The sequence below is a fragment of the Schistosoma haematobium genome, chromosome ZW (assembly GCF_000699445.3).
Source record: "Schistosoma haematobium chromosome ZW, whole genome shotgun sequence".
Taxonomy (NCBI): domain Eukaryota; kingdom Metazoa; phylum Platyhelminthes; class Trematoda; order Strigeidida; family Schistosomatidae; genus Schistosoma; species Schistosoma haematobium.
This window is the reverse complement of record NC_067195.1, coordinates 80470813-80491891: the sequence shown is the minus strand read 5'-3', so window position 1 is coordinate 80491891 and position 21079 is coordinate 80470813. Positions and strand designations below refer to the sequence as shown.

Genomic DNA, 21079 nt, shown 5'->3' with positions numbered 1-21079 from the left:
ACTGCTGGTTGAAATGGTAAAGATTTTAGTTAAGGTTACATACAAAATTTTTTGGTATTGAATAAGTTTGTTGTATGTTTCATTTATTGGGTTAGTACCAAATATTAAAGTGTAAGTTTTACCAAGGATTTCATTTCAACTCATAATCTTTTACTGAATATATGTTTTTCATCTGATAATGACGGAATAAGAAGGTGAAATCAAATATTGACTCAATGTAATTTTTAGTTCATCATTACTTCTGTCTTTCTTCTTAAAATTCAATATGATGGTTGTTCTGACTAATAATTGTTTTGTTTTCCAGTGTAATATTTTATACGGTATAACATTAATTTATTCGAGTGTAATGTTTATCCAATATGCCATATTATTGTATTAAATTAACATGCACTGTACTTATCATGACACAGAGCATGAGATTTGTTGAAGTTAGCGACAAACTTTAAACGTTCTCACTCGGACGCGTAGTTTTATATATAAATGCTTATTTTTCATGTATGTAATTTTATCTTAATTAATATGTAAAATGAATGTCTATTCAATATATTGTAGTGACCTACTTATCAATAGAACGCGATTGGTGTAATGAAAACATTTATTATAATAACCAATTGTACCAGGGATTGTTTTACTGCACTTGTTTGTTTAACTGTATCAAACACATTCTTCTGTTGATTGTGACCCTGCGCGAATTCAGTTACACTCAGTAACCACACTTGTAACCTGGCACGATCTCGGTATTCTTTCGATACTACGAGATCGCGAACAAAATACATCTCGACTACAGCCATCAACTGCCTTCTGATATTTGGTCTACGGGGGATCTTATAGGTTAACTGGCACATAGTCTTCCTGTGTTGGTGATCATAGTCAACCGCGACTCGACACCACACTACAATATAATGAGTGTGTTTTCGGCCTGAGTCTTCGTCATGTTTTGGGATTAATAAATCTTTATTTGTTTCAGTTTTGGTGCATATGCTTCCAGTGGTTCCTCGTCTGTTTGTTTCTCGAAGCATGCAGAGACCTTACAGTACCCGCTTCAAACAGTCATACCAATTCAGATCGTAGGTGGGTACGTGGCATATGAAACATGAATACTGGGGATTTGCTATGCAACATCATCATCCTCTTGACAGTCCTCTGAAAAAATTGTCAGTAAACCTGAAAAACTCAGTCATGAAGCGGATAAATAAAGACATTCACTGAAAAAAGTAGGAGGCCTTTGACAACATTAGTATTTATGGAACACCCACGAACACTAGCGGGTATATGCTGATAATCAGCAGCGCCATAACATCAATGGTGTTAAAATCTCTCGGCAAAATTATGTCACCTGTCACAGGTTTCCTAGATGCAACCATGGTCCTCGAAAATTCTGCAGGGGACTAAAGCCATATCAACATGGTTAAAACGGACCGAATGTCCTCGTCAAAATTGCTAAACAGCTCGGGTCTTTTAACAAAATCAGCTGACGAATTGGTTGTGCAATATACCCCAAGGATTGTCAAACCCGTCAACAAACAGCACAGGGATCCGAAACGTAATACAACCAGTAAACAAATGAGACCCCAACCACAACGTACTCGAAAACCTGGAAAAACGACCACCAACTCTGAAAACATTGTGCAGGTATGTTGCCTGTCCAGTCACACAAGGCTTATTCAAGTGAACAAAACGAGAAAGCTCACGCGTTTTTAAATTGGCAGAATAAACTGCCTAGAAACGAACGCAACGAGCTTATAAAACAAAATGGAGGGTTCGCATAGACCAAGTAAAGCTAATAATACTCATCTGACAGGAATATCTGAAACACGGGCATCTTCTAAAGTTACGGACAACAAGCAAGCAATACCCGGCATGTCTCTGATTTATAAAGACAGAAAAACGACAATGAAGCATGAGGCAACCCTCTACTTACGATCTTGCTTGGTAGGGCATTAGGTGTACACCCAGGAGTTTACCAATCTTGATGAGAATGTACGGTGCTTAGTAAAATTGTTTATTACCTTGAGATGTCTTGTTGGAGTCAAGTATAGGAAACCCAAAGCTGATAACGAGTACGATACTCGTACGCCGGAGGAATTATCTCTCCCCATTCGTCCCAGATATACTCATATGCTGATTCTAGGAGACTTCAATCTTCCTGAAGTAAACTTCGTCACACACACGTATATCGGAAGTGGTAACTCCATTGAAGCTCGGTTCTTCAACCTTATTAAAGATATGAGATTATTCGAAAATGTGAAGCTAGTAACTTGTTGAAGAAATAATTAGGCTCCTCATATCTGAGACTGCACATTCACAGGCAGAGAAATCCTTACTGATAACCTCTGAATTCATGCTACAACAGGTAAAAGTCATTCCGTAACAGTCTACAATTTTATCAGCAAAACTGGGCTAAAATATCCTGCCAACAAGAGGGGGTTAAATTTCAAATATTTGGATTTGTCAGCTTTGCAGATAAATATGAAGGGTATGAACTCGGAAACCCACCCTGAATTTGATCCGGACGCCCATCAGGATTTCTTATTGCACGTGCTACAAAAGTAGTCTGTCACAGAAACGGTCCCCGATAATTACAAGCAATGTACAGTCATGAAGAATCACGCTCTTCGAATACTAAGACTCAAAAGTCCCTACTGGTCGAAATGCAAACGAGTTAGTGACGATAACATATATTGGCAGCTTAAACAAACAACAAACCAATGCACAGAGGCAATACGTGAAGACAGGCTTTAGTATCAGATAAATCTAATCGATAAATTTATATTCAATCCAAAAAAGCTTTTCTGTCTGACAGCCTATCTTCGCATATCCGAAACTGGATTGTCCCGATCGTTGTCATAACGGCACAGCCAACAACGACAATGACGCCATCAACCTCCTTGCTAAACAGTATTTTCAGACATTTGAACTGTATCACACTAACTTCATCTGCCACACCTTCACCTGCAACTCAGCAGGACACTTAGAAATGAACCTGAGCGCTTACTTGGTGTATAAGAAGCCGTAGAATCTGAACAAAGACACTTCTCCCGGCCGGGATGTAATACATTATTCTACACCGAAGAAAGCGGGTTTATTCTTGGCTAAGCCGAAATATGGTACCGGAAAATAGGAAGCTGGCTCACAACACACCAATTTTCAAAGGACTTCAACTCAGCCAATAGCTAACAGCCGATAGCCCTACTTTCAATGACCTCAAAAATTATGCGGTTTCTGATATGCGATGGTCTACGTGGCTACTTACTGACCATAAAATTCCCACCCAGACAGCATGATTTCAGTAAGACCTACTCCTGTATAACCAATCTTCTGGTCGCAGTAGGCAGCTAGACAACAACCCGTGCTCTCAAGATGAAGGTTAATGCCATACACTTCTCAATAACTTTTGATAGGGTCAACCATATATGTCTCATCAATGAGCTCTAAATTCTAGGCATCAATTCACTGTTGATAGATTGGTTAACTTCAAATATGAATAGTCTACTTCTTGAGATGAAAGGAAACCTCACTTTTTTCAGGCTACAGAACATCCTAATGTGGAGCCTAGGCTAATTTCCGGGACCTCTTCTTTTCTTAGTCCATATAATGAATTTCCAAAACACGAATCGTCAGATGTATTACTTTTCGACGACATGAAAGTCTGGACAGAAGTTTGTTACGATGATGATGAGCTGGCAATTCAAGAGGATCTGACTTAAATTCGATGTTAAACAGGTAACAATGGACCTACCTTTGACACTTCAGAGTGTAAAATATTCCATCTGAAACATGTTGCACAATATGAATACAACATAGGCAACTCACCTCTAGAGGCGACTGAAGTTGAGAAAGCTCTGTGAATTTTGGTACCCTATGATCTGAAGTTTTACGCTAACTGTGACGGAAGCGCCTTCCGAACATACTTTGCATTGGTAAAGTCGACATTCATTTTCCACCAATTTGGCGGTAGAAAGGTCAACTAATCTTCAACAGTTTTATCCGATGCCATTTAGAATTTGGAAACATAGTGTTTCCGTGATATTTATAAGTATTTGGATCATAGTATGAACTAAGAATCTCAGAAATAGCGTAGTCGGATCAAGAAGTACTAGGTAACCACAAACGAATGTACTGTATTTAGAATTCGAAATCAGGCATTCAACCAGAACAAAGCTATCATTAGTTCATTCAAACACCACAGTTTCCTTCCTCACTCCAATGGGATAAGGATAGATTGGAACGTATCCAAAGGTGGGCCGTGAAATCAGTTCGATGACTCGAATTCAAGCCTTAAGAGGTGTGTCTCAAATCACTGAACCTTCGTCCACTACAGTATAGATATCCGAGAGATGACATTCCAATGACTTATAGCACCAAGTTCACAACCTCGAGTTTAACAATCTTGAGGAATCCATATGGTGCTCTGTAAGATTGTCAAGCACTTCGAGGTGTCTAGTTGGAGTCATTTACAGGAAGCCAACTGCCGACATCGAGTATGATAGTCGTATGCTGGAAGGACTATCCCGCTCTACCCGTCTCGGTTTCACACACATCCTGATTCTAGGGGACTTTAATCTCCCTAGAGTCAACTTCGCGGAACACACGTACACTGGAGGCGACAACTCAATTGAAGCTCGGTTCTTCAACCTCATCGATGACTTGGGCTTATATGAAAATGTGAGGTCGGCAACTCGTTGGACAAACAGTCAGACACCATCGCACTTAGACTGTGTATTCACAAACGAAGAATTCCTAGTTGACAACCTCTCAATACTGGCTCCTCTGGGAAACAGTGATCATGCTGTCATAGCCTTCAGTTTTGTCATCAAAACTAAGCTAAGGTATCCCAACAACAATTTGCGTTGGAATTTTAAACGGCTGAATGTGCCAGCTCTACATGACTATCTACAACATGTGGTTTGGGATGTTCACCCTCAACTCGATGTGGACGGTCATTGGGACTTCTTACTGCACACGCTCTTATGTGCTACAAACCATTCAGTTCCTCAAACGGTTCCCAAAAGCTGCAAGCCACCTACAGTAATCAAGAACCGTACCCTTCGCCTGCTAAGCCGCAAAAGTCACTGTTGGGCGGAATACAAACGAACTGATAATGACGGAGCGTATATTCAATATAAACATATCAGGAACATATGCACGAAGGCTATAAGAGAAGACAGGCCTCAGTACCAGACAAAGCTTATGGAAAAATTTGCCTGTAACCCTAGAAGCCTATTCCGTTATGCAGCCTCTCTTCGTCAAGCCAAAACAGGAGTTTCTCAACTGCTAGGTCTTAACGGCCCGACCAACAACGATGGCGACGCCGCTAACCTTCTGGCGGCACATTACTCTCAAACATTTCAACCGGCTGACATGAACTTTACTGACGACAGTTTCATCTGCAATTCCACAGGACTTTTCGAAGTGGACCTAAGCGCTGACTTGGTGTTCCGGAAATTGCAGCACTTAAGACTAGATACTTCTCCTGGCCCGGATATGGTTCATGATGCCATACTGAGAGAGGCAGCCTCAATCCTGGCAACGCCGCTTGAAGTGATGTTTTCACACTCGCTAAGCCGAGGCAAATTACCGGAAAATTGGAAGTTGGCTCACATCACACCAATTTTCAAAGGAGGTCGACGCAATGAACCTTCAAGTTATCGGCCGGTGGCTCTTCTGTCATTACCTTCAAAACCCATGGAGTCCCTGAAATGCGACGGTTTAAACGACTATCTACTGTCCTTAAATTTCTTCTCACCCCAACAGCATGGTTTCAGGAAGGGTTACTCTTGTATAACCAACCTGCTGACTGCGGTGGACAGATGGACAAGCATCCTCGATCGCAAGGGAAAGATTGATATCATTTACCTTGATTTCTCAAAAGCTTTTGATAAGGTTAACCACTTGTATCTTATCAATAAGCTCAAACGACTAGGTATCAAACCACCTCTAATCGATTGGCTTACTTCATACCTAAAAAATCGACACTTTAAGGTTAGGGTTAATTTCACTTTATCTCAGGCTATGGAATGTCCTAGTGGGGTCCCCCAGGGCTCAGTACTAGGACCTCTTCTCTTCTTGATCTACATGAATGATCTTCCTCAACAGGTAACGTCAGACTTATTACTTTTTGCCGACGACGTGAAACTTTGGAGAGAGATACGCAACCAAGACGATATACAGGCACTTCAGGAGGATCTGACTCCACTTCAAAGTTGGGCAGACGATAACGGACTTACCTTTAACACTTCAAAGTGTAAAGTAGTCCATCTGCGACATGTCGCAAACTACAGTTACAACTTAGGAAACTCCTCTCTAGTAGTATCCCAAGTTGAAAAAGATTTAGGAGTTCTGGTGCCCCATGATTTAAAGTCTTACGCTAACTGTGACAAAAATGCCTTCCGAGCAAACCTTGCACTGGTAACGTTGAAGCGCATTTTTGGACAGTTTGACGGACGAACTTTCCATACAATCTTCAATAGTTTCATCCGTCCCCATTTAGAGTACGGAAACATAGTACTCCCTCCCTCACTCCAAAAGGACAAGGTCACTTTGGAGCGTATCCAACGGCGAGCCATGAAATCAGTTCGAGGACTCAAATCTAAACCTTACAAAGAACGCCTCCATTCACTAGACCTGTACCCACTAGAGTATAGGCGTCTTAGAGGTGATTTATTAATGGCTTATAGTATTCTTAACACTTCTGGACATCCTCTTAAACACCTACCTAAGCTTAGTTCGAATAATAACCTAAGGGGTAACAGCCAGAAACTGGAAACACAACATAGCAGAACGGACTGCAGACACAACTTCTACTCCTTAAGAGTTGTCAAATGCTGGAATTCGCTGCGGGCGAGCTAGTCCAAGCGACTTCTCAGGATTCCTTCAAGAGGCAACTTGACCTATTCTTAAGGACCAAGGACAGCATCACACTATGATTTACCAATCTCTTTTCCTCTTTTATTGTTAACATACCTAGGTTCCTGCCTGTAGGATTTGGTGATCCCCTGCTACTAGGCACGGAAGCCTGTTAAGCGAAAGCTTCTTCTATTCCGTCCACAACCATTTGAACCCCATTTGAGCCTCTGGTTAACTACATAAGTTCAGTCGCGACCAAAAATTTCGGAGTAACACCCAAATCTCGGAAGCAAGACACGGTAAAACGGACGAAGAAACATCTTTTATTCATTACGAGTAGTCAGAATCCGTAATTTGAGGACGGTTGACGTGGTTCAAGACGCACTTTAGGAGTACTTCAAGAAGAAACTTGACATATTCTTAAGGACTAAGAAGTGTCCCACTATAATTTACTAATATTTTCTTCTTTTATCGTTAAATATACCTATGTTCTATCCTGGAGGCCTTGGTGATCCACTGTTACTAAATACGGAAGCCCTTCTATGCGAATGTTCCTTCTATTCCATCCACAACTATTTGAATCGTTTGAATTAACCTGATCGCATATCGATAACCATTTTAAAAAATTTCGACATAACACCTTAGATTCACAGGAATGCTGGGAGATGACTTCTAACTCATACCATGAATAAGTTATTTTCAGTTAGTCAGTCTGAGAAAGATATTGTTCATTGTATGTTTTATGTGACCTCAAACGCAATTCTCCGGGTAATTAAAAAACCCCGGCTGACCTTGGAAGTTGAACGTTTGTTTTGGCATGGTTGCGACTATTGGTGAGTTTTTATGTTTGTAAGTGTTCTGTTGTTAATCCTTAGGAAAAAACAATTGGAGGAAGACTCCAACCACTTTGGGTTTTTTGAACTTAGGGTAGTTACTCGTCAGCTGTCACTGTGAAATTTATTTTGAATATGAATTTAATATTGCGAGTTACAGAGCATTTGATAGTGTCAATTCGTTATTAATAAGCTACTGGTTTTCTCGTACTCCTGCGTTGGGTTTTGTTTGTGAGGGACCTCAACCTATTTAGATGAGTTTACGTCTGAATCCTCTATAATTGCTTCCGGGTTTGTATGTTAAAAGTCCATTTCATAGGGTTGGAATTCATTATTTGCACATGTTTAATATCTTCACACTATCAGTGTGAATTAGGTTGTTTGATGTTTGTCATTGGTTTGTACGCTTTGATGTAGCGCTTTGTCGTTTTCACATCTCACGTAGTCTGGTCATTTTGATTCATAGTACGATTATGCGTCTACCGGTTTGTTCATTTTCATGTACTTTCCTTAATTTTGAAGACACTACCTCTGCTTTCTTCCCTACCCATGAATGATGCTTCCAAGATTGTGACGTTTTTCTTGGGGTTGTAGCCAAACTGTCCTTTATTATGCTACCACCATCTGTAGTAGAAAACCAGTTTTGATTTGTATTCTCTATCCAAACAAAATGGTCTGACAATTGCTCGCCTCTAAACTTGACCGCAAAATGATTACGTATGGTAAGGATTACTCAACCGTTTGAAAAAATCTACTAGCTACTCCTGCAAACTGTCTTCTAACCTAGACTAAAGGATATAATTTTACCCATGTTTTTAAGAAGGCCCGTCATTTAAGTAGTTGGGAGTTAAACGTTTTCATTTTTTCCCCATTCAATCAAAAAATAAGAAATTATTCTTGTATCTATTTTTCCTTTTGTAATTAGTCCTGTTTAACTGAGGCGATAAACAAGATTTCATATGGATAATATACTGTGGATATTCCTTGCAATTTACCTTATTATTTGCAATCACCAATGAATGTGTTCCACTCACCTAATTCTGCCCACAACTCCAAACATATCCTACCAACAACTTCTGATGTACCGTTAAATGGTACGGATACCTTTATTTCAGACAATTCCCAAACTATCATGACACGACTAAATAACTCCACTGACTCACATGCCAATAGTTCTTCATCTGTGCCTTTCTGTAATTCTCCGACTGAATTGTTTATTAATGTGTCCTCATCTTGTCCACCACGTCTAACTACAACTACTAAGAAAACAATGTATGTCCGGGCTCTTTTTGATTATGATCCCAATATGGATACTGGTTTGCCAGGTCGGGTGAGTACTTATCTAACTTTTACGAATAATTTTCATGATTACGGGTTTTTAAAGTTCTGTTTATGTAACATTATCAGTTTGTTGTTGTTGCTGCTGCTATTACTATGTTGTTTTTTTAAAACCATTCATTGTACCCATATTTATACGCTTTTAAGTGTGTTGCTGTAGGCATTTAGTACGTGTGTATTTTCAACAAATTTCATTGTTTTTCAGTTCTTCGAACTCGTCAGTCACATTTACTTGTGATCTAGGGAAAACTGATGCTCCTTTGGTAATTTAAACCGATTAGATCTGTTGACTGATAGAAATTCGTCATCGAGAAAGCCCAAGCAAAACTTGGTACCAGTCCATGCTGATAGAAATACTATGTACTCGGCCTTGGAAATCGATAGGGAACTAAATAGTCAAGATCATTATTGGCCGACTGAATCTAGTTTAATGCATACACCTGCTAAGCATTGTCCTGGCGTAAAACATTTCGAAATGAATTATAATTAATTTGTTAACAGAATAATTAGTAATCGCAAGTAGAATTAAACTAAAACCTTTTAACCACAATTCTGAGTACAAAATGTGCGATATATATCATATTATTTCTCGCTCAAAACTTTCTATACACATGTGTTTCGTCAACTATTGTAGTCACTTAATTCAATTGTCAAGCGTGTTGCATCGGAGTTAGGGGAAGTTTGTTTGTGTGCTCGTGAGCCATAATGTACATCGATGCTATTTGAACATGCTGTGTACATACAGCTATGCTGTACTTCAGCGCCTTGATTTTTCTTAAAATTGGCACGCTCTAAAAGGCCTCAGATTATTCAAGCCAGTATATAACTTTGGGACTAAAATATAGTCAGTATTTATGTGCCTGACGTCGATTCTAAAGATAAGTAGTATACTTTGTATATATTTGACGATAAATGATCATTGACCACTTATTACACCTGTTACTAATGCGTTGTGATTAATTTGGCCTTTGGAGTTTAATTGCATTTAATAGTCTTATGGGGATTGTGTATGGATTAGTTGGTTGGAAGCGATTGGCATGGGTCATTGGATCTAAGCTTCGTGTTATCTGGACTCGTCAGTAAAGTACACTTCCTGCTCTAGGGAAATCAATATTTGTTGAATTTGAACATGGATCAGCAAGTGATCATTTTGTGAGTGATTGATGCAAATGAACCAGGATTTGGTGGACACAACATTGATCGATCTTTGTAAAACCTCCTTCCAGGAGGTTCACTTATCGACTTAGAATACACAGATGACATGGTCCTGTTTAGTGAAGACGCTGATAAAATGCCGAGTCTTTTGTTAGCACTGAGCTATGTTTGGGGTGCGTTTCTTCCTCTCTAGGTGCAAGTTGGTGCTTTAGAACTGGCCTGTATCAACACCTGAACTAAGGATAGGTAGTGAAGTAGTCGAACGCGTCGACAACTTCATTTATCTTGGAAGTTTGATCAGCCCCAAAGGGTTGGTGTCTGGTGAAATTTCAGCACATATTCAGAGAGATCGTTTCGGTTTTGCCGGCTTACGTCACTTACGGCGAGGGCGAGATATCTCTATCAGTTCGTTCTGGTCTACTTTGCGGCTATGAAACGTGGTCATTAATGGTAGAAGATACTCGTAAGTTACTGGTATGTGGTCGGAGATGTCTTAGAAATATTGCTTGTGTCTGCTTGGATCACCGGGTAAGTGAGGTTAGACGCAAGGTCTTAGGTAGTGATGGCTAATCTTCATCGACTGAGAGGGTTGGGCCACGTGTTACGTATTCCTGAACACCTATTACCACGACGCGCAACGCTGACTAGTATTGAGGACGGTTGGAAGTAAGTTGGGGGCGGACAAACCAAAACGCGGCACCAGTCCATTATGTCACTAATTCCTAATCTGAGCCATTTCGGTAAATACAGACCACTTGGTTGGGGTCCGCGCGACAATCGTAACCAACGGTTGGAGGCTGTGGATGACATGGCTGAGAATCAATCACAATGGCGTGGGCATATACTCTTTGTCTTCCCTTAAATCGCGGGATTATACTTGCTTTATACCTTTCTTTCTACGGACTAATTCTTTCTCCTTGTTATATATCCCAACATGCAATCTCTCTTTCATATATTAGTATCATTGAAGTAACTACTTCTATGAATTTGGTGTTGATCTTGTTGTGCTAATGAATTGGCAACTTGAGCCGATGCATGTGCCTGGTTCTGCGTTGTAGCTGACTGATTGATGCCAGAAGTTATGGTCATCACAGACTAATATGAAATAAAAAATCATTCCTAGCTAATAATTCAGTAATCTACATTTCGAACTTCAGTCGGTTCGAGTTTTGATGTGATTCTCATATAAAGTTATCGACGATCTGTTTAACTCATATGTTGAGCACTACAGTTTCAATTTCCTCCGGATTCTCAATGATTCTCCAGAAAAACGTCAGTTCGGGATGAATTTTATCTTCGAACAACAACAGTTTTGTTAATCTAAACTGTCGTAGTTATTTGTTGATAAAATCAGCTTTAGAATCATAAAATTGAAGCTTGGAAAGATGTATGCTATGATGCAACGTAATTTTGAATTTCAGTATGTCTGGTTTAGTGTAAGTGGTTAAGAAACACTTGGTTTATGTAGTTCAGGTTCCTAGTACACTAATGTTTGTGTAAATGCGAATGAATGCGTTAGATTCTTACTATGATTGACACTGTGGTTTTACTTATTTAGATTTCCAACTATTTCTCTGACTTTACTTCACTGTGTTTGTTAGGACCGGTGCCCATTTGTGCTAGGTGTCATGGTTACTTACGTACGCCTGTTATCCGTCGTGATACCTATGACCAATTGATTTACGCATGCCTAGCCACCACTTACCACAATAATTAATAGTATTTAATATTCTTATTGGATGGAATGGAGTTATGGGTGGCCTTTTGAAGATTTAATATCAGTTCATGAACTTATTGGTTATTGGATAAGGCATAATAAGTGTAACCCTTCAGGTTGAATTCCGCTTGACAATCGGAATTCTTAGTTAAAGACGTTTTGGTTATATGGTTCACAGTCGATTATGCTAGAGTAGTTCTATTCATCTCCTATCCTCTAAATCTTGACTTCACTCTGTTTCACGTTTTTGATCATTCGATTTTATTCATTCCTTTCGGGATATATCTCTCATGCTTCGCTTTTGAGTGCTATGAATGCTATTATTCCTCTTCATATGTTTTTTCATCAAATGATTTACTTCTTCAATGTGCCGGTTCGATAACTAACAGCCCTAACGAATGTACATTCGTTCCAGCTTCTGTGTTCTTTATGACCGGTTAGTCTTTCTGTAAAATACCTGATAAAAATATATTTGAATAAAGAAATGTTTGATGTGAATATGTATTTTTAACTTCGAGGTAAATATTTGACTGCTGCAATGCACCATGTCTGTTTAAGTTCTAAAAAGAATACGTACTTAATTGAAATTGGTAATCACCCATCATTTAAAAAGACATAAGACTGTATAAATGATCAACTCTAACCAATCAATTTTGATCAGGATTATTGACAATCCTACCATAGAATGACTTAATATCTTGCAATTGACTTGTACAATTTATCTGTTCAATTTGTTAGCTTATTTATAAAGCTTGTTGTTAGTACTTTTAGTTATTTCTCGTTTGAAATTATTTTATATGGAAAAGTTTCATGTGATCGGATGCGAAACAAGTATATCTTTATATTTATGTATTTTGCAGAAAAAAATACATACAAGAGTTATGTGGATATCCTTCAAGCATTCGCTTAATTATTCTCCTTCTTCTGCTTAATATTATCACTGATGGAAATGTCATATGTTTTGTTTGTTTATCACCTCTCTTTTCATGTATAAACTACATTTCTATTTTCTGCTGTAAAATCACATGGTTCCTACAAAAGAAAACTTTTCATTTCCTTATTTTATTTTCTCTCTGTCTTTAAAAGATAATATAATGAGAATAATAAGTGTTTCTTTTCTCATTATTAATAATAAAACGGTTTTTGCAGATATTATTACTATAATTACTTTATTATTTCTGGTTTCCTCTTTTGCATGGGTTGTCGCCGGTTTATTAAACTGGGTATTTAAATGTGCCTCTGCTGTGGCATAAATGAGGTGATTAGTTTCCATTATTTCGTCTTGGTTTACTAGTATAATTTTCAAGAAGTGTAAAAAAAGCAATAAAAAACAAAACTTCACCATGCATTTATTTATCAAGAGCGTAGAAAATACTTTAAAGAGATTAGTGAGGTGTTTTAGTTATTTTGTGGTAGTCTTCAAGTATACTAATTATGCCTTCAAATATTATGAAGGTAAGATTAACAGTGTAATGTTCATATGCCTGAGTTGTGTTGTTCAGTCTGTGGGAAATAAATTATCACATAACCAGAGTAGGATATTCTGTTTTATCTAACCATAGAATGTAGAATTTATAGAACTTTGATACTGTTTGATGTAAAGTTGCCCTTTATTATATATGTTTGATTGGAATATTGTATCCTAGCATGAAGTTTATCCAGTGGAGTGATATAGGATATAGTGTGATACATATATTACTCTAGGATTGTGCCATGAAATATAGTTATTTCATCTTTAGCTTATGTAGGCTAATAGTCAGTCGTTGAGAGATGATGGTCAAAATTGAAACCAGAAGTTGTCATATTACCACCTACTTCTGTGGGACAAGGCGAAATGTACCACTTTTTGGGATCGATCTGTTCTAAGACCTCCTTCCGTTGTAGCAAGCCAGGACCGCTGCAGCCCCCAAGTGGCCTATTACGACCAAGAGTGGCAAGAATACTTTCCTCTTATCAAAACACTATCGTATGGCAACGCATATAGAGCCACTGCCAGAGAAGTTCTACGCACTACCTTCTGGCGGCCGAGGTATTATTCACAAAATTGAAAGGGCGAATAGTTAGTGAGTACAGAGAATCCACATAGGGGGTTGGAAAACCTTGACTCCAGGATCCTTAAGGAACAAATGGTGTGTGAACCTAATCTTGGTAACCGGTTATCATGAGATTGTATCTCTTAACGTTGCTCCACTGCCTTGTGGACTAGACCTCTGGGTCCAAAGGCTCGGGGTGTGGACCCCTAAGAAAGCCACCTATTTCCGCTTAGGCACCCGGATAGTATCCCAGCTCACACACAACTTGAACGGTAACTGATTTGTGTGCCGCATATATATTTTGGTGCCCCCTTATACTAATGTTTGTGTTTAAATAAATAAAGGATCACTGCAGATCCTGGTTGCTTGCGGGAATCACTTTACTGCCTTTACATCCGTATCCAGTTGCCAGTGAGACTTTTCTGTCGAACTTTAATTTTTATGCTTTTGGTCTTACCGTTCCCCAGTCATTTTTTGAGCATGGTAACATCTAAAGCAATGAGTGATCTAGCGAATATAGCTTCATCGGATCACTGAAATGTGAAAGCTTGGTCATCATATCAAGGCAGCGGCTACAGTCTAACCAGGTAGTATTATGGAATCTCATAAGAACAATGTAGCTCATGGCTAAGAGAGACATGTCCTCAATAAATGTGTTGTATTATTAATGATGCTAGATGTGCAAAATACTTGTTTTCTTGGCTTAAAACAAACAAACGGAATTTTAGCTGTACATTTGAAGAAGATATATATATATATATATATATATATATATATATATATATATTGAATCTTCAACTGTTTTTGGTCTATAGTACATAACTGTCTTCAATCCAAAAGGATTTTAATGTGGGGACGACAATATTGACAGTTGGTCAAACACTAGTTTTCATTTACGTTTAATACTGTGGTAGAAGTTATGGTAAGTATTGAATTCGGGGAGCACATGTAATCCTTAGTTGATAGTCTATTAAGGGCCTATAGCATATTATCAAAACGTTTCAGGTCCGTTGGACCCAAGGCTCTAAACACTAAGCGGTCACTCCATATGTAACCTCGAACCTCGAACAATTCTCCTCTACCTGAAGTTTGTGCTGATGATGTCGTTCAGAAGAACGATGAATGCTCCACGGCCAAACTATCCAGCTCAGAGAGAACAAAACTTCAATATATATATAATAGGAAATTAGTGCGTCTTAAATTGTTTTATTTTGATAGCGCACCAAAGAAAAACGGAATATTAAAGGAAGTTAACAAATATATATATATATATATATATATATATATATATATATATTGCAAAAAATGTCTGGTTTATATATCCACTATTATTATTATCATTATTATTATTATTACTGTTATTATCATGAAATATTTGGCAAATCGACTTTTGCTATAATGTTTAGTATATCCCACACTCACGATCACATAGGGATCAACATTAGAGATCTCGAGTCTAGTGACAAATACGATATCTGTGGTACACATCTGACGTCGTCCCTCAGCAGTGAATTTACAGTCTTGCTTCAGTATAAGGTTGTGAACGTCAGCTCCTGAGGACCTATAAACTTGGGTATAGTATCTTTTCAGTCTTCCAGTGGTTTTCAATAATCTTTCCTTTTATGCCAGTCGGTAACGAAACTAACTTCAACTTGTACAAAACGATTAGCTTAAATTTTTTGTTGTATAATGTAGAGACTATTCAAATATAATTTACATTTAAGCCGTTTGTTATTTGTTAATTACCGGTTTATGTACTTGGTTTTAAATCGTACTTTTGTTGTGTGTGAAAGTTAGCAGTGTTGAGGTGAACAAGAAAACAGATGAGAACAACCGATTGTGTTTGAACGCAAAATTACAGATTATTTTGGTAAAATATGAGAATCATACACTGAACACTTTGCGAATTCCCATCATTTGTCCTTCACATTCTGTTTGATTCTTCTGGTTCACAATCCCTTTTTATTTTCTTCAACTCGATCTTCTTAGCTTTCTGCTGCCAGGTTTTCCACTGCCGGTTAGTGTCACATACTACTTATGTCGACAGACATAAGTAGCATACATCATAATGTTACCCCGATTGCCTGAATCCTGCCAAAGAATATTATGTGATGATCGAATCTCTGATTTTATAACGGTTGTAAATCGAGTAATTTTATCGCGAAAAGCTATCACTCAATAAAATCATTTGATATATATAACTTTTATAGCTTCTAATTAATCCTGACTTACGGTAATTAGCTGGATCTCACAATACATAACCAAACTTTCAAAATTTTTTTACATTGTTATATAGTCCAATTAGTGAATGAATATAATTAGGATCGGTATGTGTAGCTATTTCTATGTACATTTATTTTTGAAGTATTGTATGTATACCGTATTGTTGGTTTGGAACATAGTATAAGTTACACGCGGACAAATATGTAACATTGAAATCTAATCCTGACTTAAACCACGAATCATTGTCTAATCTATAATTGTGTTACCGGATTCTTATAATGTACAATATTGAGAATTTAGGGTGCGTCGATAATGTATATGCACTTTTATATATTGGAAAGTATTATATATATATATATATATATATATATATATATATATATATATATATATATATATATATATATATTGTGCAATGAATGTAAGTAGAAATTGGATTCCAAAAGCATGCAGAATGTTAACTTCAATTTTTGTTTTTGTGAATTTCACCTACGAAACAAATTCTAAAGTTTGAACTACTGTCTGGTTGTTAAGTAATATATTGATAAACAAGCTTATAGTGGTACATTGAACTGGAGGTTTTTTTAAGTTATTAAATTTTTCAAAATCCCCATATCCGACTATGTGGAATGGAGGTGTCTGTTACCATTTGCGACTTCTATTTCAGATACACACTCCCTGTACACTTTTCGAACCAGCTATCGGGTGAGTGAACGAATGAATAAGTAGGAAGCTGTAATTGGCAAGACTGAATAATTAGGTACACAAATCATTAGTTTATTCACGTTTGTCATCCTGATTCAGACATTTAAATATGGAGTTAATATTTTATTTCGATTAGTCAATGATCACTTTTGTTCTGTCAGATCTCTCAAGAAAATAGTATTCTTCTATGATCAGGAATTGAAAACCGCCCACATGATGTCTATAAGCATTAGAGCACATCCTATTCACAATCAAACTTTTTCTTGATATGTTCAGATTATAGATTTGTTAGTGTGGGAAATGTTCAGCAGTAAAACAAACCACTTTTCTAATCTTGGTATACTGTTGACTATCAGCAAGCAAACCTCCTGAATTAATATCTGCTTCAACTGTAGTAATACATCATTTGTATTTACGTTGTTTGTATAAATCAGTGCAGTTAGTGTTTAAAAAAATTTCCATAAAGTTATTTTCTAAACTGTCACTTTTTCGTGTACCTGACGTCAGTTCTTTGAGAACATCCACTGAGAAACAAATCAGGTACCGGATCAATTCAGCAAGCTGATTGATAATATTAGAACCGATAATCACTATACTCTAGGTAGCTATCATGGGTTAGTACTCTTTCTGTACAGGGGGTATTGGTTTACGTTCTCGACTGGAAAGCTGACAAATACTGATACAGGTACATTGAATTAGTGTACCTTAAATATGTTGAAATACACCTGTAGAGGGATTCCTACTACTACAGTGCTATAATGATCTGGTCTTTCATCCTTTCCACATATATGCTCTTAAACTATTGTTTTCTTATTATAACTCTGTGATTTACATTCGCTTACATATCTTGTTGCTTGTGTTTTGAAAAAATAAACAGGGTTTACCGTTTCAACATGGGGATATTTTACACGTTGTTAATGCTAGTGATCGTGAATGGTGGCAAGCTAAACGAATTTCTTTAGTATCCGATTTTGAAAATGCTGTTCATGTAAATTCGATGCATTCAACAACAGATAATACTATTAATAGTAATACACAAACATCTACATTACTTTCATCTACTACCGGACTTGGAATAGTTCCTAGTTGTCAACGTATCGAAAGACGTCAGAGAACACGATTAAAACGTGTGAATTTTGTTGGTAAAGTCACTGTGATTGGTTCAACATCTTATCCGCATACTACTAGTATTAACAACACCAAAGACAGTAACACATCATCATGTGTTTCGAATTCAGGAATAATGAATCAATCCCCCTGGGATATTGGTAACAATGATTTTACTACAAATAATAACAATAATTGTGCTACAACTACTACTTATAATAATAATATATCTGTGGATGCTGGTATCAGTTCGAATAGCAGTGAAACGTTAAGAAATAATTCTCTTGATATGAATATAAGAAATAATACACCTATGGATATGCCTATTGTATCTAATTCAACTGGTACTGGTAAGTTGTATGAAATAATAATAACAATGATGGTGATGTTAATTCAATAAGTTAGTTGATTCTATACCTCTAGTTTTCCCTCTAGGTTCTCACTAATAAGAGCACGAACAAAACGGTGACCATAAAATTGGTACATTTTTAAAAAATAAAAGTGAATAGTGAAATGCGAAATAAAACTTTTGTGGACGTGAAACGTATTGGTTTTTTATTCTACGGCTAATCGAAAGTGTAGTTTTCTCAACGTCTAATGGAGAGTCTAATGTCAACAAACACTAATTTTTCAAATTCGGTGACAATTTTTTATTCTTGTTACCCTAGTCATTTTATTTCATACGTTTATTTCGAACAGCCGGGGGTTAATCACTTTAAAGGTATGTTTGTATGTGTTGGATTCCCAACAAAATAAGATTTTGTTAGATATCCTTTGGTCGTTTTTAACTCACTCTTTTGCTCACACCTAATTGGATGGATAGCTTCCCTTTATACGTAAGAAAAACAATCGTAGCCGAACCATCATAATAATATGAACTCATTTATTTTGTTGATTCCCTTCAACTGCTTTCAACAAAGAAACAGTGATATTAATCATTTAACAACCAAAACAACTGTGCATACTTCATATCAGAAAAGTTTTGATTGAGGTTAAATGTGACATGTAGATAGATTGATAAAATACAATGGCTGTCGGTGGATTAAAATAATTGTTCATAATGGATGGATTGTAGCTAGCAGTGGGATCCACAATTCGCGTCCCGTCTCATTTGAGACTTGTCAACTTGGTATACTTGCATCTCAGTGTCGGTATTCATATCGTGACTCGGACTCCGTATCTTTTGCTTCAAAGAATCAACTAAGATACTGAGTCCAGATGTCCACTAATTTGCGTAACGGGTATAATGTTTATATCGTAATTGGAAAGAGTTCACGTTATTTCGTTGTTAATATTTAGTTCTTTAATAATTGTGACAAAATGTCTATATCGAAATAATCTACATATACCAACAAAGACTGGTTAAGATTTAGTCAAGAATGTAAATAACGGGATAATTCAGAACCTGTCTTATTTATTCGCGTGTAAAATCCGTATATATTTTGTAAGGGAACACCAAGAAGAACATGGAAACAAGGTTTTCACAGGTGGAAGAATAATGTCATATAGTGTTATGTATTTATTTTATTTATTATTTGAACACTGATATTGATACAAGGGGGCACCAGATACATATTCGCCATACAAATCTCATTAGATTTGTTTGAGGGCTGTGATACTATTCGGGCGCCCAAACCGAAGCAGGTGGTCTTCTTAGGAGGCCACACCCGGAGCCTTCGACCTAAAGGTCTGATCCACAAGGCAGTGGAGCATCGTAAGGAGATGCAGTCCCTTGGTAGGCGGTGACCAACGATTGGTTCGTACGTCATTTGTTCCCTTAGGATACTGGAGCCCATGTGGAAAATTGGTTTGGAATCAGGGTTTTCCAACTCCCCTAGGTGGACTCTCTATGTCCACCAACCTGGTTAAAGCGTCGGACATTCGATTTTCGTCTTCTCAATTTTGTAAACGACACCCTAGCCACGAGAAGGCAGTGAGTAGGACTTCCTTGGCAGAGGCTATATACGCGTGGCCATGTGAGAGCATTTGGAGGGGGTGAGCGGACTCTTCCCACTCTCGGCCGTACTAGGGCATTTGGGGACAGTGTTATGTAACACTTAAAGATATGACTGAGTAAAGCTCAAGTCAAAATCTAGAAATAAAAAACTAATTGGGTTCGTGAGAAAAATGTCACCTAACAAACTCTGAAAGTTAAAGTCATAATGGTAAAGCCAGATTGATAGCTGTGTCCTTTTGTCTGCAGAAATTTGGTGTAAATGAGATGGTGGAGAAGGTTTGTAGCTCAGGTGGATGATTTTGATGGGGTCTGGCCGTGGGACTTTCATCGTTCTTCTGAGCGATATCAGCATCACAAACTTAAGGTGCAAATCTTTTTATAGGATTAGTTTCAGCTAAACTTAGGAGGTTTAAAGTTCTCTGTTTATTGATTATCTTGAAAGATTTAGAAACGTCAACATCATGTTCATTGTTATGCAAATGGTGAGTATTTGCACTTTTGAAAGTATGCTGTCCTTCTAATTTCAGTCATTTTACAATGAGTTTGGAGCTGTGAACGCTAGCCCTCTTTTCTCTTTTACCAATATATACACATTAATGTGTACATGTAAACTGCTAGTCACAAATGGCGGGAATTAGTTCATATTTAAATTGTCAATTTGTTTGATAAGACTGTCAGAAAACCTTTTTGAATTCTAAATTTTAAGACCGACGTTGAAAACAATCAAACACTCTTTGCAAATGAATTAAACATATTCTGTTTTAAAAGCTAGTGAACTCAGTGGTTAACCTGCTAATGCGTCAGGCTTAGGTGGTGGTTGGAGGTAGTCGACAGGAAACCCTGAACTCAGGTTTCGTGCTACTTGGAACTCAGCAAGGTTTACCTGTAATCTTGAGGGAACTGGTGCTCCCTGGCGGATTCGATCTCGTGTCACCCAGCTTCACAGTCAGTGCACTAATCTCACAATAGTGCACGCAGTGTCGAGCCACCTAGACTGGTGGCCACATTGCAACATGGTCACATGACATTGATCACCACCCACTGATCAATCAGTTATGAATGTGTCGGGCATTTGGAGCGAAAGTCACTGGGTCACGTGTCCCATTGTGAACATCAACACTGAAGTGCAGTTACATCCAGTCGATAAGCCTTAAATGGGACGGAA

The 21079-nt window shown here is 37.7% G+C and overlaps 1 protein-coding gene across 2 annotated transcripts in view; it reads left to right on the top strand.

Moving 5' to 3' along the window:
- The first annotated feature begins 7458 nt into the window (after window positions 1-7458).
- Window positions 7459-21079, top strand: part of DLG3_1 (Disks large 3) — a 39670-nt gene continuing 26049 nt past the window's right edge. The window contains exons 1-3 of one of the 2 annotated variants that reach the window (XM_051212425.1): window positions 7459-7679; window positions 8605-9009; window positions 17728-18307. In XM_051212425.1, the coding sequence (XP_051072611.1) occupies window positions 8695-9009; window positions 17728-18307 (895 nt within the window). In that variant the 5' untranslated portion in view covers window positions 7459-7679; window positions 8605-8694. Of the gene's footprint in view, window positions 7680-8604; window positions 9010-12749; window positions 14670-17727; window positions 18308-21079 lie in introns of those variants that run through there. The other variant, XM_051212426.1, reaches the window with a different exon arrangement.